Source organism: Rhea americana, unplaced genomic scaffold (genome assembly GCF_003343005.1).
Source record: "Rhea americana isolate MKP2758 unplaced genomic scaffold, rheAme1 scaffold_2, whole genome shotgun sequence".
Taxonomy (NCBI): domain Eukaryota; kingdom Metazoa; phylum Chordata; class Aves; order Rheiformes; family Rheidae; genus Rhea; species Rhea americana.
The window spans coordinates 4,498,619-4,521,301 of NW_028186149.1; the positions used below are offsets into that span (position 1 = coordinate 4,498,619).

Below are 22,683 nucleotides of genomic sequence, written 5' to 3' on the forward strand. Positions count from 1 at the left end.
GCGAGCCGCAGCGGTGCCGGCTGCGGGGCCTCTCGGCAGCGCCGGGAGGAGGGCGGCCGGAGCGGCTGGTGAGGGCTCGCCTCCCCTGGCGCCTCCGCGCCTGCCCGTGCGCACCCTGCGGACAAAGAGCGGGGCCCTTCCCCGGCGCTGGCCGGGCGAGGGGCCGCGCCTGGGCCCGGCTGCGCGGCTCGCGGGGTGGCGGGGCGGAACGAGCAGGGCGCCGGGCTCGCGGTCTGGGGTCGTGCCGCGGCCGGTCTGGCCGAAAGAAACTTCCTGGAACTGCGCGCGCGAGTCCCCAGGCTTTGCGGGCTGAGCCTGGAGGCGGCTGCGGTTCCCGGAGGAACGCCGTTCTGTGCTTGAACGCCTTCCTTCTGGTAAGGCGTTAACATCCRCGCCAGAAAGGGCAGGCTCGTGGGTTTTGACAGCGTTGCTACAAGAAGACAAACTGAAAACAACTGAAAGAAACGGGTTACCTGTGCTCTCTCYGTATACAGTACGTCTTATACTGGCTAATTTTACACAGTTCTTGACTCCAAGTTACACTTCTCCATGAAGTTGTGTAGTTTTAAGTTGTATAAGTATTAAATAACGTTGAAAAAGCCACCATTAATATTTTTTTGTAATGCTCTTCTGTACATTGAACTTGGAAGATTTTTCTGGGATACCTAAGCATGTTTAGCTCTTCTTTCAGAATTACTTAGGTCTTGTCTACCCCATTTATACTTAATTATAGTAGTCTTCAGATAACTGTTAAAGGTATGTTATAGRTTGGCAATTTACTATGATTCATTATTAACTGCAAACTAAATTTACCATGGCAACAATTTTTAGGTATTAAAATGCAACATAATTTGATAGTTTATATGAAGGAGAAAGATTGGGGTGATTTAATTGTCTGGAATTAAATGTCTTCATTTTGATGGATGGAAGAGCTGTTTACTTTTCCAGCCTAAATTTTTTTAAGGTTCTGTAACAGAAACAAAATTAAAAGCAGTCACTAGTGTTATGACTAATGAAGTGTAGTGCAATATCTATATTATCATGCTTTGCAACCATCTGTACTGTCTGTGGTTAGTACAGATAGGTTGCAAGCAATGCAGAGTGATAGGAACTAAAGTACAGGCATAATTGGTTTCTGATGTTAGATCATGTGGTGGGAGGAGGGTTAGAAGGGTTTTTTTTTTTCTTTACTAGAACTGAATAAATATGATCTTCAGAAAACAAGTTGCCTGACTTTAAAGCTTGAGCACAGTTTCATTATGGTTAGTAGGAAGAAGGCATGCCATTATTTTTTTAGTAATTGGGGAAAGGTGTAATTTGTCTCAAGTAGGTATTTTTGTTAGTTTCCAGTAGATAGTTCTTTGAAACTTTTAAGATTTCTTTCTTAAAAAAAAAAAAAAGGTAAAAGGAATCTAATTCTTTTTTCTCTAACACACTTGGAGTTGCTTGATTCCTTTTCAGTGTTGGTGCTATTAATCTGATATGTGCAAAGGAGATCTCAGTTTGGGGCAATGTTTTTTGCAACTATTAGGAGGATGTTCTGTTGCATGCAATAAAGAAGCATGCAAATGTATTAAGCAATACTTAATTATCTATAAATAATGATGTTCTTTGAGGAATGGAAACAACTGATAGAAACTTTTGCTTCTAGCTGAGGGCTGAAAAAAAGGGGGAGTAGAAAATACAGAGCGAACTACTGAAATAAAAAGAAAAATTTGGATTTAGCAAGAGTGATCATGCTTTGGCAAGGCTGATCAAATGATGAACTTCATTGTATATGTGTAAGTTGTTTGTTTTTACTGATACACGCACTCTTCTGTGTTGCTAGTACTTCAGAATTGTATCTTAATGTCTTGTGCTGCTGAATATTGAACAACCTGCTTTGTGGATAGCATGGAAGAAATCCTATTTTTTCTGGACACATGGGGGAGTTGTGGGAAGACATTTATGAACAATCAGCATAGGAGTGATTTAGTCTGCATCCTTGCTATACATTGAGAAGAGTACTAGCCTTCATTAATGTGGCATTCGACCTCTAGCACATAGCTGGGATTTAAAATAAATAGGTTAAGGATTTTATATGTCTGGATAAGAGAATGACTTGTACACACAGCTTTTAGTTGCTTTAGAAATGCCCATAGTGATTAAAAAAAAAAAAAAAAGTATTTAGATGATAACTTAGAAATACCATAATCACCCCTGCACCCTGTTTTGGCCATGATCTAAGAACCTGAGATTGGAATTTATGATTGTTTTTAAAAGGATCTAAAGGTTCAGTTATGTGTATGGCAGAGCCGCTCTAATGAATTACTGCTGTCTGGTCTTGCCCTGGTCGTGCATTCCTGCCTCTCCTCCTTCCCCCGCTCTGGTGTTTGATGGTTTGAGGAGTCAATCTAACCTGCTAATCTGAACAAAATAAATGAGTAGTTTTCTTGCAGAAGTGTAAATTCTAATGGTTTATTGTGCAGACCAAGGCCCAATGGATGGAAAAGAGGAACTGGGACATTGCTGGAAGTGAGGAGGAAGAGATTTAAAAAAAATAAAAGTGGACATCTGTGAGCCAGTTATGATGGTGAGCTGTACTGTCTAACTGCATCTTACCTGTAAGTTCCCAGTAAAGGGATGCTGGCTTGACTTTGGTCACATATTTTCCTTCCACCAAAAACTAACTTGATTAAAAGAGAACGTGTATTTTTGAGCCAAGTCCCTTGTGCTGGCACTAGAACTGGCAAGCAGAAAAAGGGTAAATGAAAAAGGACAGCAGGACCTTCCTGTCTAGTGGATGTCATGAAACCACAGCCTGAATTAATTCTTCAGTGAAATTTAAGTCAGTAGGTATATGGTAGAATTACTGACTTCTAATTAACTGAACTAAAAACGGTATTCAGATTCATATTTAAGCATGTGAATCTGTACTGTCTGCAAATTTGGTTCCTTTTGATATACTTCAACATGAAAATACTATATCTTGAGTGCTGTGTATACCTTTTTTAGTGGAGTCTCATGTAAAGGGAACCTTTTCAGGAGAAAAACTAGATGGAAAATTGAAGAAATACAACAAATTTKGGTAATCTTTATCTTAAATAATTCAGTAATGCAAATCAGTGATGACACTTTCAGTAAACGAGTTGCCCGATAAGATTTAAGCTCACTATTGAATTTCTGATAGTCTACAAAGTCAGATTCTGTTTTTTTTTCCATTAATAAACTTGGATTGTATTCAAACTATTTACCTTTGTCACGTAAATCTTAATCTGTCTGGCTTAATATAGACTTTACCTTTTAGAGCAGTGCATGCTTATCCTCTTACTTTATGGAAAGTTACGTGTTGTCATCTTTTACCGTGGTGTAGATAATAGATATTCAGGTTTACACTGGTGTAATTTCAGTACCCATCTGCATGTGCATGAAGTTGGCTTCTCTGATTTCCTCCATAATCTTCCCAGATTTGACCAACCTGTAGATTTTCAGGTCCTTCTCCCTGAAGATAGGTGTGACACTTGCTTTCTTCTAGTCATTACAAACCTCCCCAAATCACCGTAAATGACCATCTTTCAAAGATGATAGAAAGCCTTGAACTGGCCTCAGCAACTTGCTCGGTGCTCTTGCACCCGTGGACTTCTACTTGCCCAGTTTGCTTAAGTGTTTCCTAGTTCTGTTGTCTTATACTGTGGGTACTGATTCACCCCCGCAGACCCTGCTAGGCTGGGAAGGTTTTGTGTAGAAAAGTCTGACTAGTCTTGTCTGGTAAAATAATCGTGATAAATGAGCTGAGCAGCAAATCATCTAGCACAGGCCCCCAAACAACTGTTATATATAGCTGCTTGAAATGTGCCAAGAGGCTTATAGCTAAAACCAGTGGGTGATATATTTTACCCTTTGCATAGTGTGTGGATGCTTAGGTAGAAGGTTAGAATATATACCTTGGACTCTGTCTAGTGGGATTTGTTTGTTTAGAAAGCAAGACAATTGTAGATATTTTCTTTATAATTATCAAGGGATATGGCAGACCTCCAGACCTTTATACACACAAATCTTTCTCAGGGACTGATACAGAGAGACCTTTACCTGAATGTTCTGCTTAATTCTGTGTAGAGTATTTCCTTCTTAGAATTTAGTTCTAACTCAATGGAAGTAAAGCTTTGTTCTTGAGTTTTTTTTAATCATACGGTAGTCTTCTGGGGACTTGCTTTACTAGGTGTGGCATTTCCTTTCAGGTTCAAAAACCACCCCAGTTTCACTCTTGGCTATACCAAACCATTCCTGGCCTCAGGCTGGGTGTTCAGGCATGGTACTGCTGAGGAATGTTGGCTTATTCCGCTGGGCTGCCTGAAGTGCATCGTGTCATCGTTGATGTTTGGCTGATAGCAACGTGATACGTGAGATTTGTAGAGAAACTACATGAAACTTGATTTGAACACTCGTGGTTCAGTATTTCTTACTGCAGCTTTCTGATTATATGCTTATTTTAATATATCTGTCCTGCRGTCTGAATTCAAATAATGTTATTTTTCAACAGTAACAAGAAAAAATCAGTGATTTGCGTCCAAGGTGGAGATGTGCGTGCATGGTCTTGTTACGGGTTTTCTGGAGTGTGTTTTCTGCGTGGATTCTGTGATAAGCTTCTTTCTTTTTGATCCACAATCTTGTCATCACAAAATTTGTGGCTGGCAATTGCACCTACTTCATTATGCACCTCTGTGACAGGCACTGAACAGTTTGCGGGTGCACCTGCAGTTTCACTTGTGCGCAGTGTAGGTTACAAAGCATTGCAAGAGTAGAATCTGAGACATCTTGTATCAGATACATATCTATGAGAAGCAAAAATCCTCTTTCCRGCTCCACTAACTTAAGAATTTATAGGATACCATGGCGAATGTTATGGAAATTGGAGTTAATTATTAAGCTACTCCCTTGAAGAAGAGAATTGTTTTTCTAGCGTTTGGTAGCTGGTTTTATTTCTTTTTAGAAATCTTGGTGACAGTGTGTGCATCTTCCACAAACATTTAAAAAAGCTGAGTCTGTAGAATAGAAAAGCAAAGTGCAGAAAATTTTTGAGTTCAGAATACCCGTACAATGAATATTATTGCAGCTAAACTCTGTTCTCTCCCTTTCTCTGTTACTGGAACATGCTATTACAGTAAGATGACTGCATATTGGTCAGAGACTTTGGACGCTATAGTAATATTATACAAGATTAATTTTGAAGCCTTGATTTCAACCCTGTTTGAATTCTTTTAGAAAAGCTGTGAAACAGCATGTTTTCTAGGTGGTATGTTGCTGTTTTTATTCAGTAAGAGGAGACTAACAAAGAGTGCTTCAGTGCTCACTGTAGCAAGGGTACCTAAAATGTAAGGAGTTTTTTCCTTTTGGAGAAAGGGAAAGGGAATAACATTGTTTCCTGTGTAATCACAGGATGTATATAACTTTTTAGTTAAGCAAAATGGTTTTGCTAACTTTTGCTAAGCAAAGAGAAGAGTTATAAAGCCTTTTAATGCCATGTAGCGTTGCTGTCCTGTCACAGTGCTCATTTGGGAAGTATTGTGTATGTGACTTGGTTGAGGGCTTTCTCTCAGCTTTCCTTGGTTGAGGGCTTTCTCGGCTTTCTAGACGCTTATGAGACCTGGAAGGGGTAAGAAACATTATTATAAATTTTATTTGTGGATTTTCATCCTTTAAAACTCTTTACTAAGTGCCTGAAGCTATTTAAAGAGTACCTTGCAGTACTGAGGAAAAAAAATGAATCTATAGCGTATTAAAGAATGCATAAGCAGTAGCTTCCTACCACACTTAGCTTGTTATTTAGTCTTGGGGTTGTAGTGTGCTGCAGAATGCATAGACTTCTCTGCTTTAACTTCTTAGTAACTCCCATTAAAAAAACTCATAAAAAACCAGTATCGTGTTTGGTTTAGGATGATTTTAAATTTAAAACTTAAACTAAGATTTATTTTATGTCAGTTAATGGTAAAATTCATTGTTTTCTTTAATGTTGATACTTTTAGCTCATATTCTTTTTCTCAGAAAGCTGGAACTGGAAACTTGTAGTCAGGCTAATTTATATTGTGCGCTAGTCTGACATCAGAAGCGGATTCAGGCTAATCATATTTGGTTTATGGAAGTTTTTGAGCAGTAGGAGRTGTTTTGCTCATTTTGTGGGGGGTCTGTCAGAGGTGATTAGAAAAACATGAGCAACACGGACAATATCCTTCACCCTCAAAATTCCTCATGAACTTTTGTTATTGGACTATATTTGCAGTCAGTGACAAAGAGTCAAYGTTTGCAGAAGCCTGCACTACCAGGAGGAAATTTGAACACTGTTTATCTGCAGTCTACAATTACTTGAATTTTAAAGAGATGCCAATAAGGCAATATCATCTTGTCCGTATTGCTACTAAACACAAGTGATAAATTTGAAAGTATTCATTTAATCAGTTGACTTTTGCATTAGTCACTAGACTACATGATCAGATATTACAGTCCTTTTAAGCAGCATGGAGGTACTCAAAATTTTATGGTATTAATAAGAACTCATGATAAATACAGGGAAAGGAAAATTCATGTTTTCATTTGTATTTTTATGTACTAGGCCTCAGCACCAGAAAAGACTTTATTTTATTTTATTTTATTTAATGTAGCGTAAAAGCGTTATAACACACTGTTGAGGCAAAGCTTTGGGATGGGTTTGTCTTCCTTTGGGCCTCCCTGGAAGGGTACCTTCTCAGGGTACGTATCTGAACAAAAATAGTGTACACTAAATGTTGCATGAAAATTTCAAAAACTCTCACGGTTAAGTTGGTGTGGGGTTAAACTGTCTGACTGTGAAGTACCCTGTGTTTTCCAGAATTAATGATTCTGGAGAAAACTGGAGATTTGACTCTTTATTTAGTCTCTTGAATGCTGCATGTATTTCTGTAGAAAAGTTCATGGCCAAGGTCAGATTCTAGAAAAGTTGAGCATGAAATGAAGAATTTGTACTCTTCCTTAAGAAAGAGGTTAAGGAAGGATGTCTCTGAAGCTATATGAGGAGTCAGTTTTCAATGCAGCAAGCACTTGCACACACATAATCAAATAAGAATAACCTGTGATGAAAAAGACAAAATAACAGGATAGAGAATGAAAAAAAATGGTYTTATGTCTTTGAAGCAACAACTGGTGCATAATGCTAAAGCATTGATCAACGGTTGTCCAAATATCTGAATGTAGCAGTAAATACTGTGAAATGTAACTGCTTTGATATTTAAAGAACTCTTCTACTCTTCCATCCAGAAATGTTTAACGATTGTCAATCCAACCTGGAGTTGGAAAAAATCGCAAGTTACCATCTGTATTCTAATTTCGTTTTCTTGGGATAGATCAGATTGGGTCTGTATACCACAGCTTTCAATAGACAATTCAGGTTTTACATCAGCTCTACCTTGTCATAAATGAAGAGGTTGACAAATGGATTTCTAGATCCTTTTTGTGTAAGATAATGTGCTACTGCTAGTAAAAGTACTTTTGATGGATTTTCTGCACTTAGTTTATATTTTCGTCACCAGTCTCAGGACAAGGCTGATCTGTCTCAGTATTCACTAAAACACTTCCTAAAGTTTTGGAATATCCTTTGTCAAAGGTGTTGTGTAAGGAAAGATTTCTTTGGAAATTTTGACTAAATGTTAACAATGTTAGAATTTTCCTTCTAGAAATACATTTGGCAAGAAGTTGTCACAGACTGCTTAAGCATRTAATTGTTGCATAATAAAACTGCAAGAATCAGTGCTAGCTTTGATGTAATCCGTAAGGTGGTTTGAAATGAATATTTGATTTGGCCTTCAGATAGAGTTGCTTCTGTGGATTTGCAAGAGGAAGAATTGGTCAGATGTTTTTGGTAAGGTATATGTCAGAATATTGCAGGGCTTTGCTTCAAACAGGATGAATGCTTGCATGCTAACTAGTGATAAAACTTACATATCAAAACCTGGAATTACCTTTTGGATTTTTGAAACATTATGCATTGGTCAATATCTTTAATTCTTTAATATTTTCAATGTTTAATACACCAAGGAACATGACACAATTTGGATCATATATAATCAGATTTTGAAACGAGCACTACTGAAATCATGTCAYTTATGTCCGTAGATTCTAGATATAGATCTGTAAGTTAAAAAGTGTTCCTTATGACTGGATATTTTAAATACTCAAACTGTTTTAAAAAGTTCTCAATATATATAAAAAATACTGTATAAAGTACCTTTGTTGTAAAGCAGCAGTGCTTCCCCCCCACACTGTGTGTTTTGTTTTCACTCTTCCACAGTATTTTCTACAGTTGGAGCTTTCAACCATCTCTTTTGGTCTCTGATCAGTGCTACTGAATCACTACATTCCTTCCACAAAAGCTCTTCTGTTTATGCTTTTGTCAAGTAGATGCAGAGTTTTTTATGCAATTTTTTCATATCAGATAGCTAGAACAAAAACACAGTAAAGGCTTGCTCTTGCAAGGAGAATCAGTATTGAAGGTGCAGAGGCAGAGGGTGAGGAACTTTGGTTGTCAGGATACAAAAATATACTTTTTATGAAATATGCACTGTGCTGTCAGTTATGCATACACTACTATGACTGCTTGGACTATATTAAAAATACAAAGGTGAATCCCAACTGAAAACTATGTACCTATTGGGAAGAAGTGACCAAAATCTGAAGTATCCAAAGGCRTGTAACACTTAAAGCAGCCCCTTTTCTAGAGGAAAATTTTACTCTAACTTCCTTCTGGTTTCAGTTCTTCTCATTAGCCTGTTTGCCTGTTTYGGTAGGCAAACTTGCATCTGGCAGGGGTCTGGACAGCCCAAGTTTTCTATCTTCTTGTTGATTTATTAATGCTAACCTTGCAGTTAATAATAATAATAATAATAAAATAATAAAATAAATCAAAATGCTTAATGTTTAGTGGGAATATAAGGCTGATACTGATACTCTATACGTATTTTAAATTCATGTAGAGCTCCTAACTACTGTTGCCTCTGGTTAGTTCTGTATATCACTACTTCTGTCAGGGCATGAGGACAAAGTTTTTCCCTGTTTGCTGTCAAGCACTCTTAATGTGAATCAGAAATATTGTATTACAAGGATTATCCAAAATAGAGTGAACTGAATTTACATCCTTATAGATGTTTTTAACTTTTCCATGTTATAGAAAGATTTTTTTGGAGAGAGGTTTGGAAGTTAATGTAGCAGAATATCTTTATTTGTAGATGTTGAGATTTGTTCTTAATTTTTCTGGCTAGTTGGCATTTGGAAGATAAGCCTCAAAAGGCTTAGTAATAGTAGTAGATACTTCAGTGCTGTGAATGCAGAGTGARGACGGAAGTGTCATTCCTCTCGTGAACCAGAAGAAAAATGCTAAGCTGATGCACTACTTACGTTTGTATCAGGAGAACATGTTTGAAACATGTCTTAAGTATCCTTGCTTACATCGATGCCATTTGCAGCGGGAGTGGTTTTGGAGTAAGCAAACTATACTCCCTTTGACTGACATGAAAGTGGAGGATGCGGTCCAGTGGCAAGWGTGCGTTTTGATCCATCGGACCAGAGCAGAATGAGTCTGAAGTCAAGTTCTTGTCATCAACTCTCTTCCTTCACAGATCTGCGATATGAACTAGTGTGACTCTAGTGATTTCTGAAACATGTTAAACTTTTTTTTTCTCTTTTTTTCAGGCCAGTATGGAAATCCTTTAAATAAATACATTAGACATTATGAAGGATTGTCTTATGATGTGGATTTGTTACACCAAAAACACCAGCGTGCCAAAAGAGCGGTATTGCATGAAGATCAGTTCTTGCGCCTGGATTTTCATGCTCATGGAAGGTTAGTGGTATTTTTTTTTTAAAAAAAAAGGTATTTGTTTTAACTTTTTTTATTTGTATGCTTTTTAATTATATAATGAAATGTAATTGGTGAACTACAGTCACCTGACTAATGTTAAGTAGAATATAGTAAAACACAGTTTACAGTTTCTACAGAGTATTTGYTGTAATGTCCAAGGTAAATGTGAAAGTGGCAGTAGCAGTCACTCACTYACTCAGACCTCTGGTTGTGAGTGTTAACTCACTTTGAAGCTTAAACAGTGGAGTCATGCTGGGAACAGAATGGAAGTTGACCTTGAGTTTATAATGCAGCTTTGATGTATCTCTTTGTAAAAGATGATGCCAAGTTTTACATGGGCAGTCTTAATGGAAGAAATGTGCTAATCCAAATTGGATTTGAAACTACAGAAGTGGCCAAAAAGTGTTTTGTTTCATGTGTAGTAAAATATCATTTGTTTTCTGTGCTGTTGTGGAATTCAGGTTTTCCCCATGCTAAATAATTGCTAACTGCTGTGTTACAAGATTTGCTTAACCTTGCATTTAACTGTATGACTGTAAGAACAAGTACAAAAGTTCGATATTCAGTGTGAGCGATTCATTCATGTATAACTTGTAAATTTTACTAGAAATTCTATACTATGAATAGAGATTTTTTTTGGTGTTTTTACACTGTTGAGGAGGAAGAGAAATAAAGTACTTGTGTCCATAACTTTGTTTCTTCACTGACTCCCTGCTTTGTAGCACTACTGCCTTAATATTTTTAGGAATATGTAATGCCCTTGCTTTTCTAATGATTTCACTTACAGTTTAAGTAACTAGAACTTGACAAATCAGTACTAACCATGTCTGAAAACTAGCATAAATGATTGGTGTCAGGTAGAAATCTGATAAAGCAAGGGTAAAACCGGGTCTTCCGAATTGGTGTTTGAGATCCTGCTTTATGAGTAAGTGTTCTGCCTTGGTGCCAGCCTGTAATTTCTTCAGGGAACAAAAGGTTGCTGCTGGAAGCGTGTGGTATAATGACAATTTCAGWGCATGCTCCCAAAGGACTAGCATTACAGTTGTGTAGGTAACTGCTCAATTTTTGTTTTGGTGTGTTAGTTTTCTACTGGCTTAGCATTTTCAAATTGCTTGGTATGTAATCAAATAAGTGCTGGAGCCATAGGGGAAGGGGCAGGTTCAGCAGTAAGACTGGGATTTTGGTTGATTAGCATTTTAGTGAAGGGGCATGCTCAGAGTTGGCTGCTGTAGAACTGCAACCCAAATCCTAAATTGGAAGTCCTGTCCTTAAACCACATTTCTTTTATGTTGTGGTGGCATGTCCCTTCCTGTGAGGGAAGTGTCTGACTCTTGTATATGTGCTTTAGCTAGGGGGTAGCAGGCTTAGGTGTTCAGTGTTAATAGGATTTTTCTTGATTTTATTTTCAAAGGGGTGCAGGGCATGTTGTTATTTAGAGGAGAGTCTTTCCTCCTTACTATCTCCATCTTAGCTTTACAGCAAAAATTAGCCTTTACTGCTAAATTGTTCTGATAAACAAGAAGATTGCAGAGTAGAATATTTCACGATTTCTCATATTGTAAACCCATGAAAATTTACAAGACAGTGAAATTCAGTTTCAGTCTAAACTCCTAAACTGCAGACTGATGGTTAGGTCTGGCTTATCAGTGCACGGACAGTTGCAAGGAGGAGTAGGCCTGACCCCATTCCCCAAAGACTGTTGTCTTTGTCCTGTCACCAGTCGTCTTGCARCCATGCAAAGAACAGGTTCTAGGAACTGATCCAGCTGAAAATTACTTGGCAGAAAAAGATCCGCATGATTTGAAAATGTGGAAGGGTAATGGGGGGAGGTGGAGACCACTCYGTTGGTCATTTCACTCTGCTTATCAGATTCATCTTGTGGTCAGTTAAAATCTCCTAATTCTCGTCTGTGAAATGCAAGTCTTAGTTTAGCTAGTGCCTTCTATTCCTGATTAGCACGTTGTGGTGGTGTAAAATCTCAAAGTTTTAATAACTCTGGTATTTATTTGATCAGTATAAATCAGTGGTGTTATTTACGTTTTCTTATGGGAGTTGAATGCACAAATTTAAATGTAAATAGTATTAATGAGGTGGATCTGTGGTGGCAAATCTTCACTATATAAAAATGTTGCTAGTATCTATGATAATGAGATTTGAAGAGGATTTCTCTGCACATCTTTGTGGATCGTATGATAACAGGCTGTAGTCAAAACAGATTTATAAAGACTGAGAACAGCTACTGTTACACAGGGAAGGGAAGTGTTGGTGTTTCTTTTCACATAGAATTGATTCTAAATCTGTATGTGCTGGGGCATAACTCCTTCATTAATTGAGGAGGCTGATTGGAAACTTACTATGAGTGCAAATCGGTCCATGATCTAGGATTTTAGCAAACAGTTTCCTGTGAAGTRTCTAATACTTCCTGCCAAAGAAAGTAGTTGGCAAGATGGGTATTTAGTTTGTGAATTCCTCTTCATCAGTCTGAATTTGTTCTTAAAAGATATTTTAATTTCTCCTCAAATATGTGTTAGGAAGGATAAAGTGGATTGTGTTTAACTTTACTCAGTAGACTGAGTAACTTTAACTGAGTACATGAAAGAACAGCAGTTTAAAAAACTGCGTGAACGAGATTGCCTTTTTGTAGTTGCAGCTAGGATATGTTGTGAGTATTTAAGATTAATATATTTCATCACTGAAAATGACTTAATGTTAAAACTCTTCTGTCAGATATCCTACTTAGCTTGAGCCAATGTTAAAAAAATATATAGTAAAATAYTTCATACTATTTAGATTTAGCCCATGGGCTCCTAAAGGGTTCTATTTATATATAGGCAGTAAAACTTAGTCATTTAGTCAACATGAGGTTTGAGCTTCTACATACTTGACTCTGATTTTTTTGAATGGCCTTATACCAAATGGTTCATTAAGGCTTTGTCCAGGTGTAGTGGTTTATTGACATACAGCCAGAGGAATTTTGAGACCTCAAGGAAAAGTATTTGTATGATARATCTTCACTCTGAATTCTTATGCTGGAGTGCAGCCTGAAGGATGTGAACTCTGATAATGCTGTCCAACTTGCATCTCCTTAATTTAATGAAGATAYTAAACAGATACTACTTTGACCAGTACTTAAACCTTAATCTTTTGTTTTGAGTGGGCTTCTGATGAAGTGATTCTTATGCASATAGGGTAGTTTGTCCTTTGTTCTCTAGTATTTACTGCAGGTCTTTGCTGAAAATAGCAAATGGAGGTAGCTGGACCATAGCAGTTCTTATGCTCTATCTCAAGTGTTAGTTTAAACTTTATAAGGTTGGCTTTGACATTTGGGCTAAAAGTACCTCTGGGTCACATGGCCAGTCAAAATGGGGAAAATGATTTGCCTGGTTATTTTTCTGCTATATCAGTTCCTGGTTCAAGCCCTTATGTGAGCAAATTTACTGTCAGAAGAAAGGCTGCAAAAATAAGCAGATGGAGTAAAAGGGAAGATGTAGTATTACTCTTTTTCAGTGGCCATGCTAACGAATGTTGATTTAGTACTCATTAAACTTACAGCATCATTTTGCAGAAAACTGACTGAATATGTTGGTAGCTAGAACTGTTTTATAAATGGGATTATACAAATAGCATCTGCTTTTTTCAGTAGATTGTTTGACTTTAAAAACTGTACTTAACGGTAACCTTTTTTAAAAGAAAAAGCAGAATTGAGATTTCACATATTTACATCAAGTTAAAATWGCTGTGTAACCATGGGCTAAGTAACCATTTAACATTATCAAACATAATGAGAGAATTAAAAAAAAGAAATTGCAAACTACCTTTTTTTGCACTAGACTAAATAGTTTGACAAATGGATAGGTTACACRTTATATTGTAGAAACCTTTATTCAACCTTCATCTGAAGGTTGAATTCTACATAATATACTGTTAAGAATGGAAATATTTCCAAAGATTTGCGGTAGACTCAGGCTGGGTAATCTAAAATACAACTTGTGTGGCAGCTGTAATGCTTGAATTGTGATAACCCAACCACTATTCAAGGCTAAATACTTGCTTAATAGGGCAATTAAGATCATTGAAGTAACATATAGACACCCATTAAATCTCTTGAATGATAAACCATAATCAGTTTAGATGAGTTGACATTGTTACTTTACCAATGGTGTAAAATTTGTTTATTTCTAAAGYGTATGAAATTGGAAAGAATATGAATTTGAAAAAAAATTCTAATTATGTGTCATAGCTCTTCTGCATGTCAGTTCATATATGAAGTGTTTTACTGTGAGTAAATCTGAGATGCCGTTTGAGCAAAAGGTTCACACAAAGTTAGTGTTAATATTAATCTACTAAGTTACCTTTGCATGCAAAGGTAAATGTCAGTAGTTTTAACAATGAAGTTGGAATATCACTGAAAATTAACATTGTTTTTTTATCCAATTTCAGCTTACTAAGCTGCAAAATGTGCACTTGTACTTGTTTGCTCACTGAACACAAACTTTCGCCTCCAGGGAAGTTTGAAAGTTTTCTTCAATTTTTCAGTACAGATATTAGCAATGTATTAATTGCAGATCATCTTAAGCTGAGCTGTCAACCACAATGTCAAAAATATACTGGATACTTCTATTAATAGTAACTTCGTATTGAAAAAACCTGCCTGATACACAATAGTCTCTGAACTATACCATCTACCTAATAAGAAAAAGAGCTGTGAATTCCTGAGACCCTGGTGCATTCAGAGGAATAAAGGAACTACATYTGTGTACTGTTTAACTGTACTATCAGTCAACTTTCTACTTAATGCATTTCTAATGACTTACAGTTTCTATTTTTTTCTAATTTGTCCCTCTGATCACCCATTCACACCCACTTCTTTCTCCCTGGTTATGTAAAAATGGAAGATTCTCGGTTGGGAAAGCTTCCTGCACATTTTGAGCAAACAAATGAGTTTTTTTCAAATGGTACTTGAAGACGTGATAACACCTGCTTATTACTAAATTGAAAGTATAATGAGAACTTCTTTCAGATATTTTTCAATTTAACTACCATTATTCTAAGGTGTTTTTAACCTAGGACTTTATAAAAAATTAAGTTGCTTCTTAAGTTCTAACGTTGCTGTTGTTGGAATGTGTGACCTTAGTAGGAGAGCTGCTATTGGAAGTGCTTGCAATTATACATGCAGCATTATTTCTTTGTAAGCTGTAGAAGTAAAAAGACCTTTCATATGGTTATAGTAGTGAATATTTTAAATCACTCACTTGTTCAATACTACTGTTTCTGTAAAACCACAGATACTTGAAAAATATGGGCTTTACTAATGAAAATCTTTTTGCGTGTTTTCTTTTGAGCTTAYAGATCATGACTACTAAACGCCTTTTTTAGCCCGGAGTATTTAGATTCTTAAAAACAAGTTCAATGTGGGATTAAATTGTGTAAATATTAGTTATGTCAGTCAACGCAACTGAATTAACCTGTTCTTCAGCCTTTGCCACCTTATACGGTTCATCTGGACTCAAAGATACTTTCTTCAGCTATGCTCCAATACGTAGCTGACTATCCTATCTGATTTTACTCTGTGTAAATGTTTGTTGAAGTCCACAATATGATTATCAGAAACTKGAATATCTTCTAATTAATTGACATGCAAGTTTTGTTCCCACTGCACTGAAAATCAGTGATGCTGATACTTTGTAGAGGCTGGATGTCTCGTGTTGGTGCTCTACAGGAGTCGTTAATTTTTGGATAAAAGTACTCTCATAATGTAAAAACCTGACAAGGAAAATTTTAGCAATCCATAATGGATATTTTCAGYTATGGTAGAGTCCCAGCAGTCCCTGGGTTCAGATTCTTACAAATGTAAGAATCTCCCCTCACCCCCCCAAAAAAAAAAAAAAAACTTGGTAAGAGTGGTACAGCTCACATGGTATTTTAGCTTAACAATTTTCAGTCATAYGTTGCCTTAGCCTTTCCAACTCGCCATGCTTCAGGAGTGTTTTTTCCAGGCTTGTTTGGTATGATGGTCATGCCAAGACTGAATTGATCTGGTAGGCCCAAACTGAAGTTAGAGATGTTCCTCTTTGATGCTTTGTAAGGAGCAGCTGCAATTGGAGGTTCCTGTAGCAAACAGTTGCTTTCAGCAGGAGTTCCTAGAATCTACTTTGAAAAGTTGATCCTYCAGTTTATCATTTTTCTCATACTTCTACTTATTATTACAAGAGATGTAGGAAAGATTCCAGGTCTTCATTCTTGATTCCTGGAGAGCACTAGGCATTCTCCTTTTGTTTTGCTATTCACTAGAATGCTCTGATCTGCTGTTTTGCTGCACTGCAAGGRTGAATGTACCTGTGTATTCCAGAAAGAACAAATCCAGCTCTGCTATATGACTTTACAACTACAGCAGTTATTAGGAGAAAAAAGTTTAGAAAAAGCTTATCTTGGGTTTGTATGGGGAGGGGGGGAAAGCCATTGTCTTTATGTGCTTACAGAGAAAAGATTAATAATTTGCATCTGCCTAATGTGCCAAGTCCAGCAGGCCCTGAGATTCAATCATTACATCAAATAACTGACAGCTGAAGTGCCTACTGGTGCTTTCAGAAGTGTCACTGGGTGTGAAGAGCCAGGAAGATMCTGAAAGGTAGGATTTCACTTGAGGCTGTTCTGCCTGATATGTCAAAGAGATGAGAGTAGTTTTTCTATCAATAAGCAGCTGGAAGAAATTCCAGCAGTCTCATTAGTGTTTCTCWATGTAACCTTTTTTCTTGTAGTAGGGTAGCAAGCAAACTTTCTGTGATGTTTTTGCTATTAGGCAAATACTGTGTAAAGCTATAATACATTATAAAGTGACCATGCCATTTAGCTGTTGGCTAAAAATGCTTTAATTGTCAACCAGCTTGAAGTGCTGACCAGTCTGTTAAAGTTCAATTAGTACCTGATGCTTAAATATTCTACTGCTTTTTACTATGTCTTGTGTCCAGTTAAAGAGCTAGCCTGTTTCAGACTGTTTTTTGTAGTTTATTTAACTGTAATGATATTTCATATTGTGGTATCTGACTCACTTGGATGGCATTACAGGGAATCACTAAAACCCTGGTTAGACTTGAGTTGAAAACATACACCTCTAGAATTTTGAAATACGCATTTGAGAATGTTGTCATCATTATTTCGTATTCACCAAACAGCCTTTTTTCACTCAGTGATGCTAAAGGAGAGGATTTTGATAGTAATGATAGTCTCTGCTCAAAAGCTCAGTATTTTCATCCCAAATTTGGCATTCAAGAATTAGTAACTTGACTTGACTTTAGTTGCACTAGTGACCTCTCAGTATTGTACTTATCTGTATGCCTTTGACTAAGGTTCAAGTTAAAGTATTATTTATTAACTGTCTCAACTCATTTGTTTGAGAGCTGACTGATCTTGATGAAAAACAATTCATGGTATAAGTTCTTTTCAATTCTAATGCAACTATGATGAAGACTTTTGAATGACATCTTCAGTATTTAATATTTGTTGAAGAACTGGATATCCTCTGAGTTATGCAGTCTAAATGTTATTTTTTGAATTTACAGAAGTAAGAGACTTCATTTAGAATTTTCCCTAAGGTAATTCTAAGTTGTGAGTTAATGATGGTAATCTATTTCATTGTGATGACAAGTTTTCATTCGCTGTGATGTAGCAGGCATCCTACATATACAGTCTAGAGGTCTGACCTAGTTGGAATGTTTTGGTATCCAAGATATCCCCAAAGAAGCTTTTGATGGGAAAATTGACCTTACTCCTATATCTAGCATCAAGAGGGAGGGGAAAGAGTGGAGGAGAGACAGAGAAGATATTTCCTAGAAGATTGTGATGCCTGTGCATCTTTTCTTTCTTTCCACCAGCTACAGAAAAAAAAAAAAAAAAAAGGCTTTGCTGTCTGACTTTCTATGCTGTAAAAAAGCAAAAGGTCTATCCCACTTTCTGTCTTCCTTTCAACAGCTCTAGTAATGACAGTCATATTAGGATCTTCACTGCCAGTAGCTTTTTTTTCTTTCTTAACTACAGTTAAAAAATTTTAAGCAACAGCTGTGTTTGCAGGTCAAATACTGATTTTATCAGTCAGGAAACTAATCTTCAGCAGAAATGTAATGATAGTTCAGCTCTGAATAATTCAATTTATAATTGAAAAGCTACTTTCATCTGCAAGGCTGGAAAACTTTTATAACAATGAGAGCTTGGCTATTGTGAAAATATGTGGCATTGGGTCTTGATCTATGCTTGAGGTACCATTTGGTAATAGAGATTTGTAAGGCACTGTATGCTKATTGACTTCAGTATTACTTTCATTGCTATTTGAAATAGTTASAAAAAGATATCTGTACAGGAAAAAAAAGAATTTTGAAATTTCAAAATTTCAGATCACGTATATGTCAGTTGAGCTTTCTGGTACAGTCACAAATGGCAAGAGAGGTCCAGAACATTTCAAAGTTCTTGAAGTGTGTATTTTTTTTWAAAAAATATTGGTTTTACAGTAATTTGTAATCCTTTTTGTTACTGTCATTCTTCAGAGCTGTTAAATGCTTGTTATGTTTAAATCAAATAACTGACTGTGTTTGAGTAGGTATGAAAAAGAGGGTAGGCGCACTGAAATTGTATCTGATATGCTGAATATCAAAGATGACATGCTGAGCATACTGCCACACTGTCCAAGATGGACTGAAGTAACTGAGATAGATACCTTTGGGTTAAAGAGGGCTTTATATTTTGGCCTTTTGCTTTTATTAAACAACAGATGTTCTTTTTACGGTATTTAACTTATTCTGAAGTACTGTCATACTTGTATGTAYGACTTAGTACCTGCTTTATGAAACAGCTTTGTTTTTGATGTTCTGTGAATCTGATAACATAAAACAGATGCACAGTTACTAGATTAGCTGGCAAATCTTTTGTATGTCTTTATGCACTTAAACGCCTTCCTAAATAGACTAACTTGTCAAGTATTAGCGGTCATTTTAGCACTGTTTTAGTGGTCACCAGTAGGATTGACTGAGTAGCTTCTGTGAGCTAGTATGTGAATCTTTCCCAGAGTTCTCTTACTATAATGAATTTTAGGCTGCCTTGAATTAAATATGTAAATTCAGTTGTTCTTATTGTAGCTCATTCAGTGTTTTTGTGTGCTTTGTGGCCATTCTTCCATAATCRTCTTTCTGTTGTACTTTCTTTTAAAATATTCATCTTGAAAAATAACTTGCCATCCAATGCCAGACAAGGGACTTAACCCATGAATCAAGCCTCAATTTTAAACTCCTTTCACTGAAAAAAAACCTAAGCTGTTCCATGCTGGTGCATGCAAGTCAAATGTTTTTGCGGAGACCTGGGAGCCAAGGATGTGGGTTTTTTCTCAATTTTGGCTTCATTTGTCTTCTCAGAATGAAATTAATGGTAAGTACTTGAAAGGATTGCTCTGTGGATTAAATCCATAAAATGCAAGAGATTTAAGTAGCATAACTTGGAATATATTGAACCCTCACAGGAAAAAAAGCATTTAGGGTTTCACTCAATAGTTTGTCTAGAAAACAGCTGGTACAATGCTATCAGAATAAGACTGCCCAGCTGAGGCACAGGGATACCTGCCTGCACCATTGTGCAGTGTGTTAATACTTCAGAACTTTATTCTTTGGCTTACAAACTTATATATGCTAGCAGACAGAGCCATGTTCTTGAAAAGTCRTATTTTTAAAATCACAAGCAATAGACTTAAGTGAAAATATTAAAGTGGACTTCATAGTTATTCATTCCATCAGCCAGTATTTTCTGTTCTTCCTAAATTTTAGTTTGTTTGGATTCATATAGTAACCTTGTGGTGGCTTGTGGTTTTATTTCAATACCTCTTTACCATTTTTCTCTTTTTTAATATCCTGGTTTTGAATTATATTAGAGCATGGCACTGCATACCAACATTCAAGCCTTCTGTAGATGCAGGGAGAAAAGTTGTTTTGGGGAAACAGGAAACCAAGTAAAACAGAAGTAGTGTGTACTTAAGTGTTTGCAGCTATGTGTATGGATAATCAATGGCAAATTGCTAGGGATGAGGGCTGCCTGTTCACTTACGTTCTTCTAGAATAGCAAGCTTAGCAAATTTAACTTTTGAAGGTCAGTAAAGAAATCTCTGAACAGTCACAAATGCCACCCTAGAGAGGTAAGCGAAAAAGAGGACGTTCAGTGCAAGCATTCTGCCTGGGTTTGCCAAGTGTTGCAAGGCTGTAGAGATTGTGTTTCCTTTCCTTTCTTCTTCTTTTTAAGATAAATACTAGAGGATGAGACCTTCTCCCTCTATCTAGATGTTTAATAAAAAGGATGATAAACCTGGAGACCATATCACCTGCTGTTTCAAAGTTAAGTTTTTTTATAGATTTACTAGCAGGACCATGGGACTTGTCAGCTGTTAAATGACGATGAAGTATGTTTTGTGGGTTTAACAGTAAACAAAAACAGTGTAAAAATAATGTCCCTAAGTGTGAAGGTGCTGTAGGCTTAGCCTATGAGTAGATTTACACCCACCAGTCAGTTGTTAAGCTGTCTTCTGGTTAATATAGCTCAGGATTGAAACGAGTCTGCTGATAGTCTGTGGGAATGGAGTTTAGGTTTTGTGAATGTCTCACATGATTTTCACTAAGGTGAAATCAAAATCTCTCTCTTGATAGTCTTTAATGTACTATGCTTAATGAATAAGACATGAGAAAATACACAGTTTTTTTAAATGAAAGCAGGTTATGTAATATCAAGACTTTTTTTTTTTAACCAACCAAACAAGCAATCCTGTAGTAACCAAGTAATTCCCTGTTACTGCGCCAATTATATGATACATCAGACTGAAGCAGCAACAACTAAGCAACGTTAAGACTCAGTCTTAAATGATTTAGTTCTATTCTAGATATAATTCTGCTGGGAAATGTCTTATCCTAAGGTAGTAAATGTGAAATTAAAAGACTTCAGCATTGTTTTTTGGAAATACTTATCTTCCATCTGGTGCAGTACTAGGCAAGGAATTAGCTCAGTCTACATTGATAGAGGTGCTGGCACAGAGAACTCTTTGCAGGCTCTAAAAATGGCATTACTGAAAAGCTTTATTTTGAAGCCTTGTGTCTGTTGTGGCTAGATTTAGAAATCATGTTCAGGAATGATACAGGGAAATTTGTTGTTGTCCTCTGGAGCCTCCTTTCTTAGAGGAGGTCATGAAGTTACAGGATTTAAGCCAGGAAAGAAGACTGAGATGCATTCTTTTGCATATCATTTAGAGAAGAATAGAGAATAGTGCCTCTTCCTTTTGAGAAAGAGGAAGAAACTTTGGAGAGATTTAGAGTAAGTGTTAGGAAAACTTCTGTCTAGTTAAATACTGAAATGGATTTCATGAGGGTCTTCAGAAATTTCTTACTGAGAAAGTAAGTGCATACTGACGTTGTGYAGGCATTCCTGATCTCATCTCTATAAAGGGTGATGGACTGGATTTTTTGGGGATCCCTGCCAACCACACATTTGTTGGATGTAATTATAACAATTTAGTATCCTCAAATAATAAAAAAGAAACCTAACATCCTCCTTCAGTGCAGCTACTTTCATTGATGCTTGTAAGTAGCATGTTTCACATAGTTAACATGGTTCTGCCTAGCCATCAAAACTGGAACTTCCTTTTCCTACTACAACCTTTAAGTAATACATAGGATTTYRTGACTACCATTGTGTAAAGTTYGGTGATTAGTTAGAATGGTTAATAGTTGAAAGTAATAGAGAACAGATTTTTTTTGCTTTTTTTCCCCCTTCCAAAAGGGATAGGGCAGGGAAGAATTAAAGGAAGATTTCTCACTACATTTTTCAGYGTTAAAAGGGTCAACAGTCCAGACAGATAATCCTGTTACCATCATGCATGTTGAAATGACTGAGAAAAGATCTGTAAAAATAGTTCTCAGAGGATCGAGTTATCTAATAGATTTCCTCATTTAGTTAAACAAATGGTGAAAGAGTAGTCARTGTAGAACATATCTGCATTATTCGGTATTTGAAATAGTTTGTGAATCTTACACACAGCTAATTCTATTAATGTGTAGATAATTAGCAGCATAAATGAATTAGCATTTAGATTAGGATTTATAGTTTTAGTTAAGCACCAATGGGAAAAATAAGAGGAGGGAAGAAAAAAAGGAGGAGGGAGAAAATAGAGCTTTCTTAGAAGTTACATATTCTAAAAGAAGTTTTATTTTGAAACTAGTGGTCTTTACTGAAGCGACAGGGTAATACTGGGTGGGAAGGGTCCCCTAGCCAGAAGGAAGCACCATTCCCAGCTTTGCTCCCAGCAGAAGCATGGTGCTGTTGTGCAGCCATCCAGGCCAAGCTGCGCCAAGCGAGATCGGGCACTAGTTGGCAATGGCCGGCCAGGAGCGCGGCGCCGGGCACTGTGCCCGGTGGTGAGGGTGAGACCCTGGAGGACTTGGTGGTTGGGGTGTGAGACCTGTTACCCACCTACTTTGTGTTCAAGCCAGGCTTGGAAATGACTTGCTGCTGTCTTAATGAAGTCTCCATAGTGCCTACTCCACTGGTGTATGTGGGAGTTAGTAAGACTGCATGGACTTGCATTTATTTTTCAGCAATTTCTATGTAGCTTTACGCAATTAAATATTAGAAATAAAGCAATAGAAGAAGAATTGTTATTTGAAATGTACATCAATACAACCAGAAAAATCTAATTTAGAGTAACTTCTTTGCATTCCTGAGAAAGGAAACCTATATAAATGATTTTTCCCCAAAACTCACTTTTTTAACAGAAAAGAGTCATTTTTTAAGTAACCATAGTAGAT

At 36.8% G+C, this 22,683-nt stretch overlaps 1 protein-coding gene across 1 annotated transcript in view; it reads left to right on the plus strand.

The window, feature by feature from the left end:
- The first annotated feature begins 9,525 nt into the window (after positions 1-9,525).
- ADAM10 (ADAM metallopeptidase domain 10) overlaps positions 9,526-22,683 on the plus strand; it is a 44,867-nt gene continuing 31,709 nt past the window's right edge. The window contains exons 1-2 of the mRNA XM_085303659.1: positions 9,526-9,544; positions 9,694-9,844. Coding sequence (XP_085159785.1) covers positions 9,526-9,544; positions 9,694-9,844 — 170 coding nt within the window. The remainder of the gene's footprint in view (positions 9,545-9,693; positions 9,845-22,683) is intronic.